The sequence below is a fragment of the Xylocopa sonorina genome, chromosome 5 (genome assembly GCF_050948175.1).
Source record: "Xylocopa sonorina isolate GNS202 chromosome 5, iyXylSono1_principal, whole genome shotgun sequence".
Classification (NCBI taxonomy): Eukaryota; Metazoa; Arthropoda; class Insecta; order Hymenoptera; family Apidae; genus Xylocopa; species Xylocopa sonorina.
Window position 1 is genome coordinate 8,211,110 of NC_135197.1, and position 22,812 is coordinate 8,233,921.

Here is a 22,812-nt window from a genome sequence, read left to right on the forward strand (position 1 = left end):
CAAGACATTCCTCGCTACAGTATGTATTCACACCCCAATATCTTCACCCCCATTTGGTGAATGTTTATTGCGTCCCCATCACCCATAGAAACTTTTCAGTTCCGCATCACTGGATTTCAACTTCTACATGATATTGAGAAACTGATTTAACGAGAACGATCTAAAAATATACGATTATACATTGAAAAAGTTCAATCACGGTTCATTCAGATTAATCAATCTAATTATTCAATACATTTACAGTCAGTCGAAAATCGATCAGCTATTCAACCCTACAGGTATCTAATTTAAACGAACGAAAGTTACTAAAAGCACAAAAAATAGTTTCCATTTCCTCTACAAGACATGTTTTTGGAAGTCATCTTCAGAGCCCGTCGATACAAGACATTCCTCGCTACAGTATGTATTCACACCCCAATATCTTCACCCCCATTTGGTAGCTATCGTGTACAACGATCTAAGAAGCTCCAGAGCTCTGTTATCCGACGCAGAAGTCCCATCTTCCTGTAACGAGTTATTCCCATCCAGCGTTATTCCCTTCTCCGATCGTCTCACGATATTCGCCGAACTTTCCGTGGTCGTTCGAAATTTCCGATACTTTCTACTCCTAAACGTAGTCACAGGCGGTTCCGTGATTAACGGAGTAGTCGAAGCGCTTGTCGCATAATTAGCTGGCCTGACAGCAGGTAAACTAAGCTGATTAATCCCAGCCAGAGCGTTCTTGGACTCTTCCGATGAAAACTCACTTACGGGTAATCTGAGCAACGCATTCAACAATTCCTCCTTTTCGCGCTGCATCGTCTTGTTCGTGAGATCGCTGCAGTGTCGTATTAAAAGAAGAACGAGCTGCCGAACAGTCTCATTATTATCCGCTTGTTTCATTACGTTCATCAAGGTGTTAGTACTCGAAGCGTTTAATTTACCAAATAGTTTCTCAGCGATCTCGTTCTCTGTTCCGTTTAGCTTGCTCGTCGTCACCGTGAATGGTAACAAAGTGGTCACAAGGCTCTCCTGGGGCAACGAATTCGTTGACGTGATGGTGGACGCTGTGGTGGTGATCAACGGTTTTGGTGTCACGGTGTTTTCAGCGGTGAAGGAAGTTGGTAGCAGAGAAAAAGTTGTGGGCGAATCCTTGTCTCTGGATAATCTCTGCGAGGAAGATGATAGATCCTCATCGTCGACAAACGATTCCTCTGAACTGCCTGGCATTTCTTCACTGAAGGATCGTGTATTTCCATACTCTTGACTGTCAGTAACACTGAATGTCCCGGTTGAAGCAGTCGGTCCCGGATCTGATTCTAAATCGTGATTAATTCTTTGAGGATCGACGAACACCGATGTCTCCCATAAATGAGTAACAGCTGGTGACGAAGTCCAGTGATCGTCTAACATCTTTGATTCTTCTTTTCTACTTGTGATCTCGGAGGAATCGTCAGAATCGGCGCTCGTGCAGGGTGTGGTATCTATATTATTCGTAGTTGTGGTTATCAATTCGGTTACCTTGGATGTCGTGGCTGTTGGTCTTTCAGTGACGTCGATATTATCGTAAAGATTTTTTAATTTCGTATAAGTATTCCACGAAGTGAGAGGCGAAATTCCGCTTTGCTTTGGCTCGTGCAAAAGGGACTTCTGCTGGGAACTTTTGTGAGGCTGGAAGGTAGAGGTTTCGTAACCTTTGGTCAAACCAAATGTCGTCGTTCGAGTACTGTGCGTTGAAATGGGAGTGCTGGAGTAACCCTCGGGAATCAGAGATACAGAAATTTTGCCATTGTCCTTTCGGACTCCTTCTGCGTAACTTTCAAAGTATGGAGGAGTCAATTGTTGTTCAGGTCTTTTGCTCGTCGATTTTTTATTCCAATTATAAGTAGCCATGTGTATGAATATTTCTGGAGAAGAAGGAGTAGGAGAAACGATATAATTATCGCTTATAGGAGTGGTGGCTAATAATTTTTCGATCCTGTACGGTTCAGTGGTAGTCGTGACACTATTATTTTGGAAGCCTCCAACTCGAGTCTGTCCTCCAACTTCGTCAGAGGGAGTATAGTTATTGGTCGCTGTTGGTTCCACGTTTTCTTTGCTTATCTCATTATTCTGATTGTAAAATTTGCTCGAATCACTTTCATATGGGGTGCTGCTCTGTTCTGCGGCAAATGTGCTTTCCGTTGGAGGCAGAGAAGTTTCAAAGTACGCACTAGTCACGGGACTCGACGATGCGAAATTCGTAGTGTATTCAAGAGCATCCTGGGCGAAAGTTCTAGGAGTAGCGTAATAAGTACTGGGCAATGTACTGAAAATATCGTAAACACTTTCTTCAGCTGTGGTGGTAGGTGGTTCAATCGTGGTAGGATAAATAGTGGTAAATTTTTCCCTGATATCATTATCGCCAGAGAAATCCAAAACTTCGTCCTTTTCCTTAATAGGCGAGGTATTAGTCTCATCCATAATGGTGTAGGTAGTCGTCGTTCTCCATTGTTCGTTCTCTTCTGTGGTCTGAGATGGTTCCGTTGGTCTGATCTCTGTCAGCACTTTTTTAAACGCATCTGGATCCAATAAATACGCGGACAATGCGTGCGTGAATACTTGAGCCAATTCCCGAAATCTAGTATTATTCGATTTTCGAAGATCGTCCAACGATCTTCCACTCTGTTGGAGCTCCAGATCATCGTCATAATCCTCCTTGTAACCAGTCGCATCGTCTACACGGTCTTCCGTAGTCACATTATTAGACTCTCCTGCATCGTTCAATTTGAACAATTTAGCATATGAATTGATGGTATGTTGCGTTAATATACCGGCCGGTACTTGTACCGTGGCGTTGTTTTCTTTCGATGATATCGGCTTCTCAATGTCCTCTGCGGATTCCACACTTGTGGACGAATCTGTCGTTTCGTTGGAATCGAAGTTCTCTGTAACGGTGGAGAAGTATAATGCCAAAGAATGCAACGTTGACACTGCTGGAGGGACAGAAGAGTTCGACGTTCGATCATCTCCTTTTAACGCGTCGGATAAACTGGGCACGTTGTCCTCGAGATTCTTCAGGGACTGCAGCATACTTAACGCGTGCTCTCGTTCTGAAAGTCGCGCTGCGCTCGGCTTGATTTTGCTCAACAACGTTGGCGCAGGATATTTCAACTTTGTCGTCAAAGGTTTTGGCGATGTGTAAACAATGGTATACGTAGGCACCGTAGGAGTGTAGAGAGAAGGCTTCGAAACAGTACTGGTGGAAGAGGAATAAGCGTAATTCTTTGTGAATGGAACGTAAGGGCCCAGAGTGGACATCACCTTTCCCTGCTTATACGTGAAACTTCTGTCGTAAGGACTTAGGTCTTTTTCAGTCACAATGTTCTGTTGGTAAACTGGAGTGATCCTGGAAGGTTTCTCTGTGGTCGTGCTGATGAAGTTTTGGCGATAGCCTGGCGAAATCGTCGAAGGATTCTTATTCGTTGCTTTGAAATCATTATTCAATTTGCTAGACTGATTATCGATCGTATTTCGAGTTACGGACTTTTCGGTACTGTATCCGAGATTATTATTGCGGAAAGATACGGTTGGCGTGGGTGAAAAATAATTCGAAGTATGCTTTTGCTGCGAAGAACTCGGTGTTGCTGCATTTTGACGATAAGTATCGGTGGTCACGTATGATCGAGTCGTTGGTAGAAGCGTTTCTGAATTACCATTAACATTAGTCAATCTGTTAGCATCTCTATTATTATTACCATTATAATAATTCTTATCCGTGAAGCTATTCCGGGCGTTAACAGCATTCTTCGCGTTTCCATGATATTCGTAATTACTATTGGCAGACATAAGTGATTCTGTCGGTTGAGTATCGAAATTAGTAGATGGATTTGTTAAAACGCTACTTTCTGTAGCCACTTCGTCATTGCACGAAGGGGTTGCAGTGACAGTTGCATATTGAGTTGTTGTCTCGTAAGCTGTAGACGTAGTATCCGTAAACGGTAAGAAATCATTTCTCTGCGTGGAGAAGTCGTTTTCCTTATCCTGATTCCATGTTATCGCACCGGTTGAATCATGACTGGTATTTCTCGTAGTTGAGTCACGATTAACATGTAACTGATAATAATACTGATGCGAATTGTCAGTATTCACGTTGAACCGATTTCCAGATCTACCAACGAATGTTCCGCTTTCAGCAAATTGCTGAGTCTCCTTCACAGAACCCGTATCACCCGCTCTGAACGTAGTGGACTCTGTATAAAGCGATGTAGGTCTCTGAGAGCTAGTAGAATTAGTACCATTCCTGATCAGACCTTTAAACTTGAACCTTTTCAGCGCCCCTTTATCATCTGGTTGATTATTCGAGTGTCTGTTGGTGGGATGATAGTTCTGAGACTTTTTCGAAGTGCTATAATGGTTTTGGTTTGTCGTTGAGTACCTGTTGACGCTCCCTTCTTCGGTATTCCTAGCGAATTGATTAAATTGTTGCTTCGTGTTGGAAGGTTGGTTAGTTTGGAACCTATTGGCATCGAATAGCTGGTTATCGTCCCTTTGCGCGTTCGATTCCCGACTAAAACTGTTACCAGAGCCGAAATGTCGGGAGGACTTAGCCCTTTCCCTGTTTGGTTGCACCTGATTTTCCTGCGGAGGCTCCTCGTAAGATTTCGTCCGTCCATTTTGCCTACCATCATAACTGAGATTCTGGACATCGTAATAGTCTTGCTGACCGCCTGTTTCGATCGGCTGTTGATAGTCCAACCTCGAGTTCCGAGACTCAGCTCGTCTTCTTTCTTCTTCGTGCAGTTGCTCGCTACTCTGCTCGTAAAGCTCTGTAGATTTACTGCAGTCCACCTTGAACCACCAATCGCAAATCAGCTGCGATTGTTGGAAGATGGTGCCATTGGGGCACAGGAATGATATTTTCCGTCCGTTGTCGCAGATATGGAATACCTAAAAGAACTCTTAGTTTACACAGTTCTACATTTTTATGTAATACAATGTTTTTGTTTAACGGTGAAAGTTTGAAAGATTTACGAGCTAACAGTTAGGAAAATCGATCGATTTGCTCGATGACAGTAACGCGGAACAACGCGTTGCAATGCCGTAACGCTAAGTACCAAGATTGAGTTAAGGTAATTGTGTTGCAGTTGGAGATATGTATTAAACCATTTCTTACTTGACAATTCGTCTCCAAGTCCGCGTAGTAACCGCCTTTCAGACCGCGACAGCTGAACGAAGTGGCTGGGATTGCCGTGAGAGCTGGAAAGTCAACTCCAGGCTGTCCTGTCACACCTAAATTAGAAAAACACATCTCGTTGTATAATTTGATCGTCTACCGCCAAAGTTCGTCAAATGTACCTTTATCGTCGTACATAATTTATGAACAAGCTGAAAATTTTAGAAGTAAATGGATAATTTGATTAGTTTCATGCGAGCTAACTATTTCCATGCAATTAAAGTTAAGTATAATTGCTGGAAAAACAGTTTTCACCTTAGAACGGTGAAAAAAAAACGTATTCTTTTGAAATTCTGAATTGAAATCTGTATTAGAACTAATATGGTTCTGTCCATTTTTCCACTGATTTATTTCTCGGTTAATCGATTAGGTCAGTTGTCGCATGCATCAGCCTCTAAGGAATATTCTCTCGTATCTCTACATGGATGTATCTGCTTTATTCTACTGGGATAGAGGAAGTTCAAGGAGAAAGCGGTCGGTGCAGTACTTATGCAGCATTATTAATAATACCCGCTCCTTTGAGCCATTCCTTGAGAAGATCCGCATTGCCGAAGAAGACTGGGAAAGAAAGGCGAAGAAAGTACTTTAGAGATAGAACGGAAGAGGGTTAAACCGGTTAGTTTTAGCGTTAGTAAGAGTTTGGCTTTTAGGAACCTTGATAAATTTGGTACTCGCCATTCTTCTCCGGTGCCAGTCTTTTCACTATCTTTCTTAACGATTCTTCATTCTCTATGGATGCCTCTATGCTCGATAAATCCAATTCTGACAGGAACCTCGGCAATTTTACCTTTCTGTTACTATTTTCTAACTAGAAATGAAAGGAATTTGTAATAAAATGAAATAAAATATTTAATGAAATGTAAGTTTAGGATATCATTAATTATTTTGTTCATCTTTTAAAGTTTTATGATTCGTTTCTAGTAGAAGATCTTAATGTAAATGAAAGATACTAATATGTATGTATATCTATATTCATACTTCTATGTTTTATGGATGGAAATGTTAATGAGTAATAATAATCACCTCTGTTTCACAATTGCTGACCATGAAAGTGACCATTGAACCTAAAAAACCCAACAAGACGTAAGCATAGAATATTACGAAATTATGATTTTTCTGTATCTTCATCAGAGTCTATTTGTTTTCCATGCGTAATATTCATCAACGTGCTAACGTAGTATCAGCATAACGTTTATTTAAAATGTACACAAATTATACTTACATAAAAATATCGTTACTTCGAGATAAGCCATTCTCGATATATTCTTGTGCATGATTCTGTAACATAAGTATAACATGAGAAAATTATTTTTTAAACAATTCGATATTTTTTAAATATTATTGGTCATAAAAAAAAATAAAATATTTTCAAATGGAAAAAATAATTGCCGAAACCCGGGATCGAACCAGGGACATTTAGATCTTCAGTCTAACGCTCTCCCAACTGAGCTATTTCGGCTCATGGAAGAATATTTTCTCATAATCGGTAACAAGGATTCTCTCTTCACTCTGATCAATATTTTTTATTAATGTTTTATTTCAGATATGTAACGTCTTTTGTTACATATAACAATGAATGTTAACGCACAGTACTGGCAAAATATTTAAGTACCATCACGACTTACTCCTTATGTAGACATTTGTAGTATGCAGTATAATTTATACAATCTCATAAATTATTAATAAGCACAGATAAAATATCCAACGAACCGTTTGATATTTAATTATGATAATAATCTCATAGGACGCAAGTGAACATATCCTACGATTACTTGTGCAGTTGGATATCTTCGCTACATCTCCAATCGCGGCAATGGAACGTTTATTACCTACTATTTCATTATTCTCTTCCCTTAATTTGCATAAAGATTCAACCAACTCCGGTTTACAAACGCGTGTTAAATTATAAAATACCAAAGAAGACTGGCAAAGGTACCAACAGTGCAAGATCAATATCACAGGGTCAAAATGATTAATCTATCGTCCCATCACGTACCATCGCGGTAACTTAAACGTTTAGCGTAACACGTTAAAACAAGTTTTTCCCCGCATATTAAACGAAATGAAAAGTCATCGTTGTTTGCCTTTCATGAATCACAGTGATCGTGATCGTCTCACGTTGATCGTGATTGCATTGTCAATCAACTATAAACAGCCAATTCGATTTAACCGAAGAAACGGACTGTTCGATCGCGATAGTAGAACCGGTGGGAGGACTCGCGCCAGAACGTAGCCAACGATTACCCGTGAAATCGATTATCCTAATCAAAATCTCTGACCGTGGTAATGAGGTTTCTATTACACGAGCAATCCGCGACGACTAGAAATGGCACGTCGCGTATCAGACTCGACGTTGCCCGTGGCTCAATGACATTCAATCGGACGTGAAGAACAGGCCAGGCATTCGTTGTCGGAAGAAACAAATCGCCGCATCGTGTTCGCCTTCCTCCACTTCTCCTTTGTCGCCGTCCCAAGTGATGCAACCTCCTGAAGACGCGGTAGAGAACATCTTGTTCATTCTCACGGTTCACCGATTCACCGGACTTTCAAAATGATTACGGTAGTCATTAAGTTGCCGGTTGGCATTTGATGCGACGCGCAATTTATGGTTAATCCTTTGGGCAAAACCGTGATGAGTATATTATAATGATGTACTTTCACCATCCCCGGCTGCGAGCGCGACTCTTCTCGTGTGATACGATTCGGCTCGTTGTCGTTATATCCCTGTCGATATTTGCCCCGCCATTGGGCTTTCTTTCGTTGATTGACATTATACAGGCTGCGCAGAGATCGCCACGGGGTCCACGACCGTGGTGAACCGGCAACGATGATTTAACGGAACTTCATTTCTCTCTGACGATACTAGCCGCACAATACGCGAGAACAGAGAGCCTTTTTTTTCGGCTAACGATGTGTTCACACGAAGCAACGTAACGAGTTTCCGATTGTTAAGGGTCGTGTGTGTGTGGATTCAATTTCAATTACCGTAGTTGTGGCTGTGGTATCGCGTTAGCGAGTAGTGGCTTGTTTCATTCTTCCTTTTCGTTTTTATTTCGAAAACGAATACACGGAGAATCAGTTGTGTATTTCACGATACACTGTGCATTAATAAAAAAAAAAATTAGACGTCTCACCTGCTCAACGTAATCCGTTAATCCGAGCACAATCGGTTGCTTATTGCTCTGTCATTAAGATATCTGTGCCAACGAAACAAACGGAATAGTTATTGCTAAACATCGCTCTATTAAAAAGTTCCCTGCATTATGGAACGAGTCCAGGGTCTTGCAACGATTCACAATTATCCATCCTCATGGATAATTCGTAATTATCATCAATTTCGTTGGAACACTGAGTTCGGCTAGTACGTGTTTTATATTCCCGCGTGCAACATCCACTTTATTCCGCTCCTCTACATAATAAGGGATATTTCGAATTTTCAACAATCGATCCTGAAGGTTTCGCCTACGGAGAAGGGAAGCTCACAGCTACAGGGCTCTGGCGGATAGCGATGTTGAAACAATAGCCGGCAGATAGTGAAACAAAACTTGGCGTCTTAACGAGCGCGTACTCGCATACGTACCGCCTTCCTCTTTTGTAATGCTAATTCAAAGGAGGCAATTATTTCAGGAGTAACTGGTAACCTTCTAGTTTCTTGAACGACACCGATCGACCGGGAATCGTACTTAGTGACCGGAGGATGGACGCAAAAGTTGGCCAGGGATCACGTGAATACTAACACTTAATTTTATTACAACACAAACACGCAATTTTATTGTAACATTTAGCTTAACATTTTTGTTGTCGTACGTTCGCGTATACGCGTGTGCTCATAGTCGTATCAACAAAAGGGATGGATTTACGTCAGTTAAGAAGTAAAAGTTGCTTAAGTAAGACTTTGGTAATAGCACCTCCAATAGGTATTATCGGAGCTGTAATCGCGATTAAACAATCGCGAAAGAGAACGATAGGTTATTTTCATTGAGTCACACGTTCCTTTCCGGTTATTTTGTTCACCTTTACACGCACGAAATCTAACGAGGCGATACGGTAACATCGTGTTAAGGTAACAATCGACTGAACGAATCGAGTCGCCGGATCCAGATATTATCGGGAGTGCTGGCTACGTGTTGCGAGAGACAGATTACTTTTCCTAATGAAGTTGAATCGGGAAAGTGGCGACCGTAAGCTAGCTGGAAACACGAGAGCAGCTGATTAAACGAAAAATCTTTACTCGTAGTTACTTTTACGCGGAACAGGATGCAAAGTCGATAGTATTTATAGAGAAAATTAATTATATTCCAAGCTATCTAAAAGGATCTAAATTTGTTCAGCCATTTCTTTTAATACTTTGCTTTCCTGTTCATTGCTATTATACTTAACATTGGTCGACAATTTCGATCACTCTCAATGAAAATTTAGCCAAAGAAGAAAGACACCGTCTGCTGTTATTTGCCTCGATGTCGTGCTACACAAGAATGATGAGAACGTGGAAAGACGCAGACGTGTTTTCGGTTCAGGAAACGCTGAACGCCCGGGATCGTTATAGAGCAGCGCCTTATGAAACATCCTGTTCACGAATATATGTCCGACACATACGAAGTACGAGACTTTCGGTTATACTCTTAGCAACGGGAAGACAAGCTCGCCGCCTCGGAGAAGCGGAAGTACAGACCTCCCGCCGTCGTTAGCAACGGTTTGCTGCCGTGTTCGTGTTGACCCTAACGTTACGGAGATTCCGCCCGCGTTTACGATCCCGGCTGCAGAAGAAAGGTCATTTCGGGCCACTCACCGACGCCTTGGAAGGAAGATCGTCAGATATCTTCAGAATGAATCTGATTAACGTCTCCGGTTGGAAGAGATGTTAGAAAGCGGCGAACCGACCACGGTAACCGATATTGAGTCACGTTGGGACAAGCTCCGCGAATCTTCCGCGGGTGGATCGTCACGATCCCTCTAGCCAGAAGTGCGTTCTCTCGTTCGCAATCCTACAGAACGTTTAACTAACAATCGTCATTGCAGGCTGTTGGTAATATTCTGGCGAAATATTTGTAGCGTGTCTTGGAGTATAATTTACGACGGGATTATCATGGACAATTGAGAGAAGAAACGGTTCGTATTTCGTAAATAATAAATAGTTACAAGTATTTTAGAGAGATCTCAGGCTCGAGATTACCTCCCCGTTTATCGCTGCAATCAGCAGAGAGCCAACGACACTCTTTTCACGGAGGTATCAATGACACATCTATTAAATAAAAAACGAAACTGCAAGTTGAGTAATTACTTCGCAACTGGTAACGTCGAATAATACAGAGGAAGGATAGAAGTATAGAACGGATCCCTGGGTAAATATTGTATTACAAAGGGGACAATTGAATTCCCTGTTCGAATCGAATTCATCTGCAACTCGGTTACGTTGCACGGAGAGCGCATTGCGTATCATTGCTGGAGACGGAAGCAAGAGGGACGACTTATACGATTTATTGAGCAGGCGTTGATCCGGAAGACGGGCCCACTTTCGCCGGCAACACGACCGCATACGTGTCAGACTATCTACGACCTCACAGGACACTAGCCCCGCTTCACACATGCGATTGCGACTCCGCGACCTCTCTTTCAGACACCGTAGAAACACTGATTGTCCTCGCGTTTTCTCGCGTGATACCCAGCAAGCGAAGAGAGGGTGGCCTGTTCTCCGGTAGCGGTGCTATGACATAAGTTAAATTAACGAACACACGTGCTACCGGTATACACACGCAGACACTTTCTGCCGGCGGCGCTGCCGCGATCCTATCGTGCCCCGCTACCGCGATTATCCATTACGGACGTAATCATAAAATAATGAGGATGATTTTCTAGGATACTTATGAAATATTATATTCAACGTGAAAGAAACTGGTGTAGATACGACAGGAGCACGGATGTCTTTATCTCATGGTTGACGTTGATCTTCCGCCCTTTCTCCGGCGCACGTGATTGTGACATTGCTCGAATTGCACCGTGGTAATAACACTCGCTCGTTGTACTCTGAAAATGTTACCCTGCAATTTTTAGTACTTTACGTAAGTTTACATGTGCCAATGTAGTAGCACGAGGGTAATTGTTAATAAAAAGAGAAGGAGGGCAGTGAAATGGGATGTTCATCTTCTCGATGATTTCTACCTGCGGCTACGAAAACCAGATCTCTCGTTTTCCCAACGAACGTGGATACTTTCTATGTAACACATGGTAACAATTCAGCTAATTCTCTCAGGAACGTAAAATGTTACGTCTTCGAATGCTAATTCGTCTCTATCTACACCGAGTATAGTAATGCATCTTACGTTATTAATCTGTAACAACGGCTTTCACCGCGATGCGGCTGCTATGTAATAGAACAGAAGGAAAAGAGAAGAGCGAAATGGATTTACTTTTACGCGTGAAAACCGGAACTCGGAAGTGTATTTGGCAGATTTATAGCTACTGACATGCGTGACGCTGCCGAGAAATAGTCGGTGGAACTGTGTTCTCTTCCATCGTGAGATACAACGCAATGTCGACCATGGGAATCCCTTTTCTTTATGTTTAATTAATTGCAGCCATAATTATATTGTTCGACGGAGTTATATTGTTTTAATATTTAAGACACCGTTTACGTCATACTAGTAGTGTCACAAAAATGGGTCAATATTTGAAAAAAAGCTTCAAGTTTTTATACATCACTAATCGCAAATCATCGCATTATACGTCGAGTAAATGCTTTCTGTTAACGAAAAGGTACAACGTTCTTCTTTTTGCAATTGGAAATACGATTTTATCTTTCGAAAAGTAAAAATCTAAATTTGATACTACTTAGAGTGTGAAAAGGGGTATTATGAGCTAATAATTGCACGTTTAATACATCGTGCTGAGTTGAGTAATCGACAAATTAACATAAAATACATGTGCTGCAATCAAAGGATACCATAAATCGTATGTTCAGCCCGATATTGTCCTAATTATGGATCAGAACTTCCGGAGAACTTTACGATCCATCACCGGTTCTAATAAAATTTCTCTCGGTCTTTCTGTTTGGAAAAATGAAGTTTTTATTCCCGCCATAATGTGGGGGAACATCAGTAAAATTGGAAACAAAGGTGAAGCCTTTCTGAATTGGATCAACGATAAAAGAGGAACGTAGGGATGATGTCAAACTTATTTAATCCGTTTTCCTTTTTTTTTATTTTTATACTATCAATATCGTATATTCTTATAATTTAGCGGTACATTTTTTCAATCATTTTCTACGTATTCAACCTTCTTAATGCTTATCAATGATGCGTTCAGATTCCAAAAAATAAGGGTTCTTTTTTGTGCGTTTGATAATCGAGGAACATACCGCACTATTTTCCACCGCTACATATTCTTTTCATTTTGCGTTTTTTTTTCTTTATAGTACATAACACCATTGTGATATATATACACATATAATATTCGTTATTGCTCCCATAAATTAAAGTTCGATCAGACACAGGTCTACGAACGGTATCAATTAAAAAAATACGATCGAGGAAAGTAATAACGAATGATAAAAATTCTACAAGGAGATAAACCTGAATTGATACGATAATTCGCTAGAATCCAACAAAACAATCTCGATATCATCTATACAAATACATTTGCTGTACATACATAAATTATAGAACAATATCTATTCGTATCAGGTATGGTCAGTAATAGTTTTTCTCTACGATTGTACTTATCACTTATTATCACCGTCCAAATCATATCACTTCGTATCTTCTGACAGAAAAGCGTAAACGTAAACAACACGTAAAACTCATCGATAAGCTACCCTATATTATTAAAAAAAAAAATTCTTAAGAAATAAAAAAATATCGCTAATCCTATTTATCAACATCTGCTTTTGCCTACTCTGTATTCGTTCGAGGATGCAAAAGCATAATCTCCCACGTTTATCATCAAACGCACCGTCGTCAAGTCGATCAACCGCGAATGATCTATCGTAAATCCAGACTATTCATACATACATACATACATACATACATACATACATACATACATACATACATACAAACATACGTACGTGCGTAATTTCCGATATCTCTTCTCTGTCACCTGGAATCACTTGTTCGTATTCCTACGGGTCGTGGATACAACAAACGGCACACATCACCCGTGACGGGACGAAACGACGAACCTTTCGCCCTCGTTAGTATATCGTGTCACACTGACCGGTGCGTGGAAAAAGCGGCGACGACCCGCCAACGACGAACAAACAGCGGTGCGTGCAACAATGGTACCGCCGGTGTGTCGAAGCAGCGGTGTGCATCAGACAAGCGGATGAGCGCGGGAGGACCCAGAAGTCGAAGGGTCGCGTCACGAGCGGAACGTAGGACGATACTGAGGTGCCGTCCACTAGGCATGCAAACCTCATACCGCGCAAGGATCTCGCGAATCCTTGCCTCTTTCTCCGTATCCGACTGTTGCGGCTCGCCGTCTCTATTCCTCTCTTCCATTCACGGTTCCCGACTGATTTTCCATCTCGTTCACGCGAACGGTGCCGCTCGTTTTCTCGCTTCCTCGTCCAGACTTCGCGATCCTCCCTCTGATGTCAAACCCACCACACTCTTCGCCCCTTAACCCCCGGTTTGCACAGACACCGCGCACATTTGTTGGTTGCGTGTAGTAGGTACTAGGTGCATCGGGAAACCTAGTCGGTAGGCGCACGCGCTATACGCGTTGCTTACCTTTTACCATCCTCGCCAGTCTTTCCTCTCTCTGTCTCCCTCTATTCCTTTTCCCTATAACCCTTGCCTGTAACGTTCTCCACGGTCATCTTCTTCCTACGTGACCCGATGATATCGGTAATGCTTTCTCTTTTCTTCGTTTCTGAGACATTTCTGTACACGGTCCGCCGCGGATTCTAGATGCTCGTAGCTAACGTGTGTCTGTAGATGCTTGTATGTATGTACGTTGCTTCAACCATGTGTGTGTACGTGTATGTGTGTATGTACATACGACTGACTATGATCGCTCGTCACTTGCTCCTGCGCCTTCGCATAATCATCGTCATCCCCTTTTTAATCCGGTCTCCGGCCTTCCTTTTCCTCCGCTTCGTTCATTATCACGCTCACGTTGCAACCACGCTTTGGAAGCAATTTCTTCCGCTTCTTGATATTTTCATAATCCAGAGAACAGCGCGACGTTTCGTTCCGAAGAATTTTACCGTCCCTCTTCTTTTTCTAATTACCCCCCGACTTTTTTCTCGCGGCTCCTCCGCATTTCTTAATTACGCCGCTCTCCGCGAATTCCTCCGCACATATCGTTAGCTGTCGGATTCCGTGCTCGTTCCCTTACAAACTATTAGAGGTTTCTTCTTTTTTTTTTTGTTTCATACGCAGTCTTTTACTCATTTTTTTTTTTTGTTTAATCGAGATCACTATAAATTCTTACGTGGTATCGAGCAAGTTGAAGGAACCGCGGTCGAGCCGCGAGATTCAATCTTCTACTAAACAGATGTGATGCAAGTTACGCAACAAATGGAAACTTTTTAAATAACATCGAAAGCGAACAACAAGATATAAGTGAAGAGTCTCTGTGGAAAGAAGAACGCGCTTGAACGAAAAACGTGCGCGCTTCTTACGTACGCCGAGGCAATAAACTAGAACTGAAATGAGCGAACTTAGAGCGAATTCCTTTCGCTCCTTTAATATTCATATTGATTAACGGACGTTTTTTTTTACACGGATCTTTCATCTTGATTGAATCGTCCTACAATATTCCCAAAGTATGAAGAAACTAGGAAGATTACGCGTGTTCCTTGCGAAACGCAGTATAACATTTACGCATTTGATTGAAATATCCTCAAAAAAAAGGAAAAAAAAGCGGAGAAGAAACAAAGTGGCTGACATCGGGCAAATATCTGCGTTGTCTAAAAAATTCGCATAAAGACAATCGACGTGAACGCGCGCGCGTTGAATATTTTCACACGTTTCATGAAATCACGGTCGCATGTAAAGTATGTATACGAAAGGAGAGTGCGATACATCTTTAAATAACTCCGATACCCCCTTTTTTTCCCCTACTACATCTACGTGTGTATATGTACGCGTGCTTGTACATCTTTCGTACGTTTATGAGAACGTAATTCCATCCATTTATAATTTATACAAGAGAAACTGTGTACAAACGAATAATTTTATTCATGTCCTTGTTATAAACTCTGCATTGTGGGAACGAAATTTGTACAGGGATTTCGTAAGATGTACTGTACTAGGTGAGTGAAGGATTTCTAAAGCCGAAAATTATTCTTGATACCTTCGTACGATCGCTTAGTTGGAAGGTTCTTAAATTAATCGCGGTAGACGATCGTGTAAGTACATTTACACTGTTCACGGGTTTAATAAATAGGGATATTGATCGGCAAAGTAAAAAAAAGATAATATTCTATAAAAAGATAATATCTTTCGAGAAAACGAGAAAAACGAGAAAATCTTATTACTAGTGTCGTATTAATAGTAAATTATACCTCGAAAGTATTAAAGTGAAAATATAGCTAATCAATTGGCAGCTAACAATGAGAAATTCTTGATATTGTACCTTGGTAATATTATCTTTTTTCCACTCAGCCGTTAAAGTGATAAATGAGTGTCATACGAGGATATTAAGAACACTTTTATATTATTTTTGATTGAGAAATCACTCGTTCTCTCTGATATAACACATCTTACGGAACACCGTAGATCTATCATTGATATTATTATTCAACATGATTGCGCGCGACTTGTCCGTATTATTGGAAATTTCTTCCTCAAATCGAACACACGTCTATGCGAATATGAGTAGAAAATAAATTGTCCCCTACGTTTCTTCGATCTGTGATTATCAAGGTAGCCACGATATCTAATGGATCGTCGATGTGGATATGATGGTCGCGTGAATTTCGAATAGCTCTACTTTGCACGTACGTAAGTATTGTCGAAAGGACAGCGGGTATTTTGTCTGCAACTTTCCAAATGCCAGTTTAGAAGCAAGTCAATAGGTTCGCGTCACAAGGTACAGATTATTCCTTTTAGCTGCTCGTTTCGAATAAATTTGTTCAAAATGCTCTTATCACCTGCATATCGGCGATGCGCGCAATTACGTCAGACAAGGCAGTGATTATAGCATGTACTGCTGGGTCATCTTACGTCAAATCGGCAATTGTTCTGGTAAAATTAGTACAATTCCTTAAACGTTAATGAAATATTAATAAAATACCTTTAAATTAGTTGGCATCAATCGTTAAAAGTATAGCGACCGTTATTAAGTGTACGCTAAAATTTGTTTAAAACGATGGGAAAGAAAGTATAGTCAATGAAAATTTCGCATCTAGGTGGTTTAACGTTAAATGACCCGTCCATATCTCTCCCTACCTAAAAGTATTTGTTTTATTAACATATTACACGGTCTAGCTCCCTGTTGCATAAACATTTATTATTTATGTCCACTGCTGCTAACAGTATCGTTCCTTCTTACGAGTAGCACGTTACAACGATACTAATTTTTACCTAATGACTTTTAACGTAATTCGGAAAGATCGCGGATAATAAACTACGAATCTACAGAATCTACCTTAAATAGTTCACATAATCCGTTTGTCGATAGATTCTTTTCGGCTATAGTACAATGTTACAAGCATGTTTCGTGGTTGGTGGTTGTGATGTTATCGATAACAGATCTGTAGATCCGTACGATTGCGAGATCTAGCGATATAAGTAATGGTATCTTATGGTACGCGAATTATGTATAATCAATCGATGAACAAGTACTTAGTTCGGGCACGTACGTTTCTTTCGTTGATTCAGAAACGTTGGAAATCCCGCGTTGCATAGTTCCAAACATGATACCCCATGTTTTATCCGTGTAACACGGCATTCAGACTTTCTTAAACGTTAGTAATGCTTACTTTTTTTTTTGTACCCGCCGTTAAATCAACGTGGCTTTGTCTGAAATCATAGTCACGAGTTCTGAATTTCGTTCACGTATAAAGGATATCAAACAGTAAAGATCGATTCATTGGGTACTTAAAAAGGATTGCTCGACTATCGCGATTAAAAGAACGGCCCTTCCATTAACTAAGAAGGTAGAGCTTCCCTTGAGAACCCAATGAATCTTCCAAAGTTATTGAGAAAAAGAGTAGAGAAAGAACGTAACGAAAGGAAGTATACAAGTAGATTTAAAATGTTGGCACGTAACGTGACTCATCCGTATTAACCGAATGAGCAAGGCAGAGGAGCTACGTTACCTCTTCATCGGAAGCCTGGGTAAAGGCTCCTATTGCCTGCTGGACTTGAGGTGCGGTAGATCCACTAGTAGGATGCGCCGCGGATTGTTTGCCAAGTTTTACGGTGTCTGGTGTCGCTTGCGACGACTCAGCCCTCCTAATATAAGCAGCCTCCTTTTTAGGTGGTACCACCGGTTTATTCGGCGGCACTGGAGGAGGTACGCCGCGCGATACTGGTGGCTTTTTCGAGGGCAGCATACCAGATGCTTGAATCGTCGTACCGGAGCCAACATGAAAACCAAGCTTTCCTGCAGCTTGCGTCGACGGTATAAGTTTTACTGTGCCTCCAGGATTTACAGGTGCAGATACAACCACACGTTTGTCTACAGCCTGAGGAATGAATAGACAGGAGAACCGATTTAACGCTCGGGCTATCCTTTTGTAGCACCCCTCTGAAAGGGTACGTGTAGACGGTGACGCTGCGTATAAGATACAATTAGAAGGAAAAACAAGAAAAACAAGAAGAAGAAAAAAGAGAGGAAGAAATAATACCAAATCACCAATCTAAAGCCAAGGACTAAATCGATTGCCAGAGCAATAGTAAATCAAAAGTGTTTGAAATAGAGATCAACTTGTTATCTAAGCGATCCGATGGTATATTTTCCAAATCCTAAACTACAATCGAAATGTGGAATTGATTCCTAGTAACATTGAGAATAAACAGAAGTAGCTTAATCGTTATTTAAGTAATACGTATTGTATTTTGGTAACAAAGCGATAAAATAAATGTTGTTTTGTCGTGTGGTAGTGATGAATTTTGTTTGATAGAGAAGGAAAGAGACAGAGGCTAAAAATAGCAAATATATTTGAAAGAATCGTAAATTTCTACTATGGAAACTGTACGGAGATCTACGTCGTTTTGTTAGAATAATACATCACACAACTTGAAACAAATAACAGGTGAACAACCAAACCATGTAAAGTTAGCGATAGCGAATACAAGGGTTGCAATTAGGAGGGCAAGCAAGGAAATCTTTTGTAAATAAGGCTCAAAAGTGAGTTGCATACAAGATTTAATTAAAGAAACAATCAATGTACATACTAAATAGTAATCTTATGTACAAAATAAGAAAATTCATAATACAATTTAGATTTAAAATATGATGGTGTATTAACTTATATAAAAATAATACAATGTGATATAATTAGTGTGAATTCAAATATACGAACATGTACGTCTATTAGCGTGTGTGTATTTATGTGCAATCAGAAAAATAAAAGGATAAATTTCTTTTACCTAGATAAGAAAGTAATGTATACTTGTAACTATACAATGATATAAGTAAAATTAACCGTAAAAATTAAAATAAAATTAATTAATAAAATGTCGATAAAATTTTATCGTAATAATTAAAGAATTTCTATTTTCATACAATGAAAATACTGACATGCAACGCATCTACAAGATGTGTGCATGCAGCATTAATATATACCTTTGACTTGTTTATCTTTATTTTTTGTTTTTAATAATATTTTATGTATTTTACACTTTGCATTTCAATTCTTTATATAAAAACATAAAAATTATTTAATGACTATACTGTTGTTCCAAATATATACATCGATTTTTTCTATCTAACTTAGAAAATTGTACTGATCGTATATTGTTACAAAAAGTACAATCAGTAACATACCCGTGTGTTAGAGGAAAAGATAAACCAATTTTGCCCCAAAGCAATATCTGTTTGTTACACTTATTCATTAGAAATAATAAGGAAAGTCAAGAAATGCTCAATAATTGTGCTCTCTAAAACAGGATAAGACATATTTATATTTATCATTATCATGCGGTAGGCGAACTTTTCCTGTGTAACATTCAATTTGAATAAAATATAAGACTAGAAAACCTTATATAATTACACTGTGCATGTATAAAATAATATTAAATGCTAAGCTTTAAATCTAACAAACTAAAATGACTATATTTCGATCGCTTTTAGAAGCATTTTTATCTATAATAATGTTTAACAATTTAAGATATTGATTGTATGATCATTTTCGTAAGTATCTTTAAACTATATGTCTGCAAATATAATTAAATATAATAAAAATATTGTAATATTCATGAAATTTACATATTTTTATATTTCATTAAATTATTAATCAAATAAAATGTATTACCAATTATGAGAGCATTTATTTTTAATAATATAATTTCTTAAAATCGTATGCTATTTAAAGCATACAAGCAGTACATTGTTTAAAATAGTCAAAAGACTGTTTTTTGTACTTTCCAATCTATATATATAAACGTATAATTTTTTACGTTACTCTATATATTTTCTAAAATGGTCATACAAATTAGATGCATAGGTAATGGTGCTTTAAAAGTCAATATAAATCATTAGGATAAAACGTATGTATGAAAAAATATTTTAATACAGTATAAAAACTATATTATATATATATATATAGTATGTGGAAAACATTTTTTACAAATATATGCATAAATGTGTACTGCATAATATTTTCAAATTAAAGTAGAATGAGTAGGAAAATGGGAGTAGTTTACCTGATTTTCAGAAGACGCCGCAGTTTCCCCGCTAGAAGAGGTAATATTGGAGGTGTATGAAACCCCGCGTAGTGCTTGACCAGGAGTTACTGACCTAGCAATCCCAGTAGCTACAAAAATATTGTTATACAAATATTATCATTTCATTAATACTTAGAAATACCTATACTTAAAATATTGAAACAATTTATTTTATATTAAAATAAATATGTATGAAAACAGTTGAAGTTATAAAAATATTTTAAATATATGCTATCGATTTTGTTAATTCCGCATCAGTATGAACCAGCATTGAATGATAAATTAATATGTTAATATTAATTTAACAGAAAATTACTATAGATTCACGTTAACGCCGAATGTATTAAAATACACTTATGAGCAAGAGCTACAATTACCATTTTTTTTCAATTAACTGTGAAAATGTAATTTGTTAATTCATCCATTGTCATGCGATACGAATATTCTCTTAGAGAAGATATATCCAAAATATTTTAATCGTTTATATCCTACTTCAACTTTAGGGTAAGACGTGCTGTTCTTACTTGGACCGCTGACAGGAACACTAGATACCGTGGCAGTGGGCTGAACGACTTTACTACTAACCATTGGCGTCCCAGTGCCCAGTACTGTGCCTTTAACTGCATACAAAACATAATTATGAAAATGTTCAATATTTTATCGACTCATTTTACTACATATTCAGCATCATAGTATGTACACACCACTTGTTTACTACTGGTGCTTAATAAAATATGAGCTATGTTTACATATATGAAACTTTGCAATAATTATCATATATAACATACTTGTCTGTGGAGCACTAGGCTTAACTGTAGGCATAGCAACTAAATTCGCTGGCTTGGCTGGAGGAGGTGGCGGAATTGTACCCACTCCTCTTGGAGAGCCTCGAGTTTGAGGCTCTTTCCACATATCAATTTCATTTCTAAGTTTATCTAATTCTAATTCAAGTTCTTTAGCCCTTTTCTCTTCCTTGGCTAAAGCTTGTTTGTATTGCTGTCTTTCCATGTCAAATTGCGCAAGCTGCTTTTCCAGTTCTGCTTCCATTTGCAACGATTTCTTACTTTCTTCTTCAAGCCCTTCAGCCATAGAATCTATTCGTACCTTCTCTTCACTTAATATCTGGGCCAGATCTTCCGATCTTTTCCTTTCTTCTATGTACTTCATTATTATTTTTTTACGTTCTTCTAATAAAAGAAGTACTATCTGTTTTTGTCGAGTTTTTTCTTCCTCTAAAGTATCATTTGCTTTTTTTAGTTCTAATTCCAGTCTTTTTTTTTCTTGTTTCTCTAATTCTAATTCTTTTTTTAATCGTGTCCTCTCTTTCTCCAGTCCATATGTAATATCATCACCCTGCGCAGTATCATGTTCATGTTTTCGTTTTTCTTCTTCTAATTCCTTAATTACCTAAGATAAGTTAAGTATGAATGTATGGTACACAAAGTTAGTTTAACGTTCAATTTGCTATATTTGAAATACATACTGCTCTATGCCTAAGTTCAGCTTCCTTAAGAACTTTGGCCATTTTAAACTGCATAGATCTTTGCTGTGTTACAAGTGCCTCCAGAGTAGCAACTTGTTTATTTATTTGATTTGGTTCTTGCTCGTTTACACCACCTACTAATACTACATCACGAGCAAGCGCGGCATGTGGATCTGTAGTCCCGCTCAAATATTGAGTACTTAATAGATGTTTTAATTTTTCCGACTGCAAACATCCATATGAACCAAAAATGTTACTATGCATTCACTACTAATAATATTTAAATTACGCCATAACTTGTATATAATTATGAAGCTTAATGGTATAAATTTTTTGTTAACAAACAATATACCTTTAATACTGCTATTACGATATCTCTTGCCTGTAATTCTCCTTCAAGATGCCCCAATAATTTCAATAAATAAGTTGTATTTAATTCCATTTTTGGATTACGCTGTAAGGAAAGTTGAAAAAATGATTGTGAACAATGCTATTTTAGAACGAAAAATTCACAAAGTAAACAGATACTTTTAGTGTGTTGGAGGAATTCTTGTCAATTGCCTCTATGTTATTCAGCTGTTGCAAAGTCACTTGATGCTGTTGTTGCATCGGTGACGGCGACGGCGACGGTGACGACGATGGAGATGAATGTTGTTGATAGGATTGTGAAGATGATGTAGAAGTAAGGGACTGCATCTTTGTAGTGCAAACCGAGATGGTCGTTGACGGCCCCGATGATCCATTCGCCGGTGAAACTGCGGAACTTACGTTCACCACGCTCTGATTTTGTGATGCCATTTTTTAAAAATTTAACTCTCGTTAAGGATTCACCCCTGGTAAATGCGTGCAGTTTCAGGGGAAAGTACTAAGAAATACTCGAGGCAAGTAGTCTGCGGTTAAACCGTTTCAATCTTCGGTATTAGTACTTTCATTTCAAGAAAGGTTTCGGCCCAATGAGCCAACATTGGGACACGCCGCATCGCTTCAGAATTCCTCTTTTCCTTTTTGAGCTTGCTTAAATAATGCCGAACAAATTAATCCGGCATTTAACTTTATCCTCGGCTACTGACAAATCAAGCACAAAGCGCAGTTCACAGATAGGAGCTTATGGCGTGAAAGGCACTACGAGATCGTGCATTATCGATTATTTCTTATCGACTGTCACAACTTAAAATTCGATTCGAATTCGATTTTGCGCAGCGGTAAATTTATTAAACGAATCCCTAAAGTTAATACTTACATTTTAGAATTCTACGCAACGAGAACTGTTAATTGAAAAAGAAAAGAGGCCAAAATTT

The 22,812-nt window shown here is 39.1% G+C and overlaps 2 protein-coding genes and 1 non-coding gene across 5 annotated transcripts; all 3 read right to left on the minus strand.

Annotated features, from left to right (window-relative positions):
* Window positions 1–293: 293 nt before the first annotated feature.
* Thw (chitin-binding domain protein thawb) lies at window positions 294–14,279 on the minus strand. The gene is made up of 7 exons (XM_076895764.1): window positions 13,257–14,279; window positions 6,417–6,472; window positions 6,218–6,258; window positions 5,849–6,002; window positions 5,705–5,752; window positions 5,135–5,250; window positions 294–4,908 (listed from the first exon to the last, which is right to left on the minus strand). The coding sequence occupies exons 2-7, from the start codon at window positions 6,466–6,468 to the stop codon at window positions 424–426; spliced, it is 4,896 nt and encodes a 1,631-aa protein (XP_076751879.1). The 5' UTR covers window positions 6,469–6,472; window positions 13,257–14,279; the 3' UTR covers window positions 294–423.
* Trnaf-gaa (transfer RNA phenylalanine (anticodon GAA)) lies at window positions 6,581–6,653 on the minus strand. The gene has a single exon. It is a non-coding gene; the product is annotated as a tRNA-Phe (tRNA).
* A 2,237-nt stretch (window positions 14,280–16,516) lies between the features above and the next one.
* On the minus strand, window positions 16,517–22,673 carry Naus (cortactin binding protein N-terminal like nausicaa). 3 transcript variants are annotated; one of them, XR_013101871.1, is made up of 9 exons: window positions 22,043–22,673; window positions 21,867–21,968; window positions 21,515–21,739; window positions 20,820–21,438; window positions 20,556–20,651; window positions 20,011–20,120; window positions 17,460–17,828; window positions 17,001–17,160; window positions 16,517–16,917 (listed from the first exon to the last, which is right to left on the minus strand). XR_013101871.1 is itself a non-coding variant. In XM_076895795.1 (8 exons), the coding sequence occupies exons 1-8, from the start codon at window positions 22,310–22,312 to the stop codon at window positions 17,146–17,148; spliced, it is 1,806 nt and encodes a 601-aa protein (XP_076751910.1). In that variant the 5' UTR covers window positions 22,313–22,673; the 3' UTR covers window positions 16,517–17,145. The 3 variants fall into 3 exon arrangements, 2 of the variants coding, with proteins under 2 accessions (XP_076751910.1, XP_076751911.1); XM_076895795.1 differs by having other exon boundaries at window positions 16,517–17,160; XM_076895796.1 differs by lacking the exons at window positions 16,517–16,917; window positions 17,001–17,160; window positions 17,460–17,828 and adding an exon at window positions 18,305–19,245 and having other exon boundaries at window positions 22,043–22,658.
* Between the last annotated feature and the right edge of the window lie 139 nt (window positions 22,674–22,812).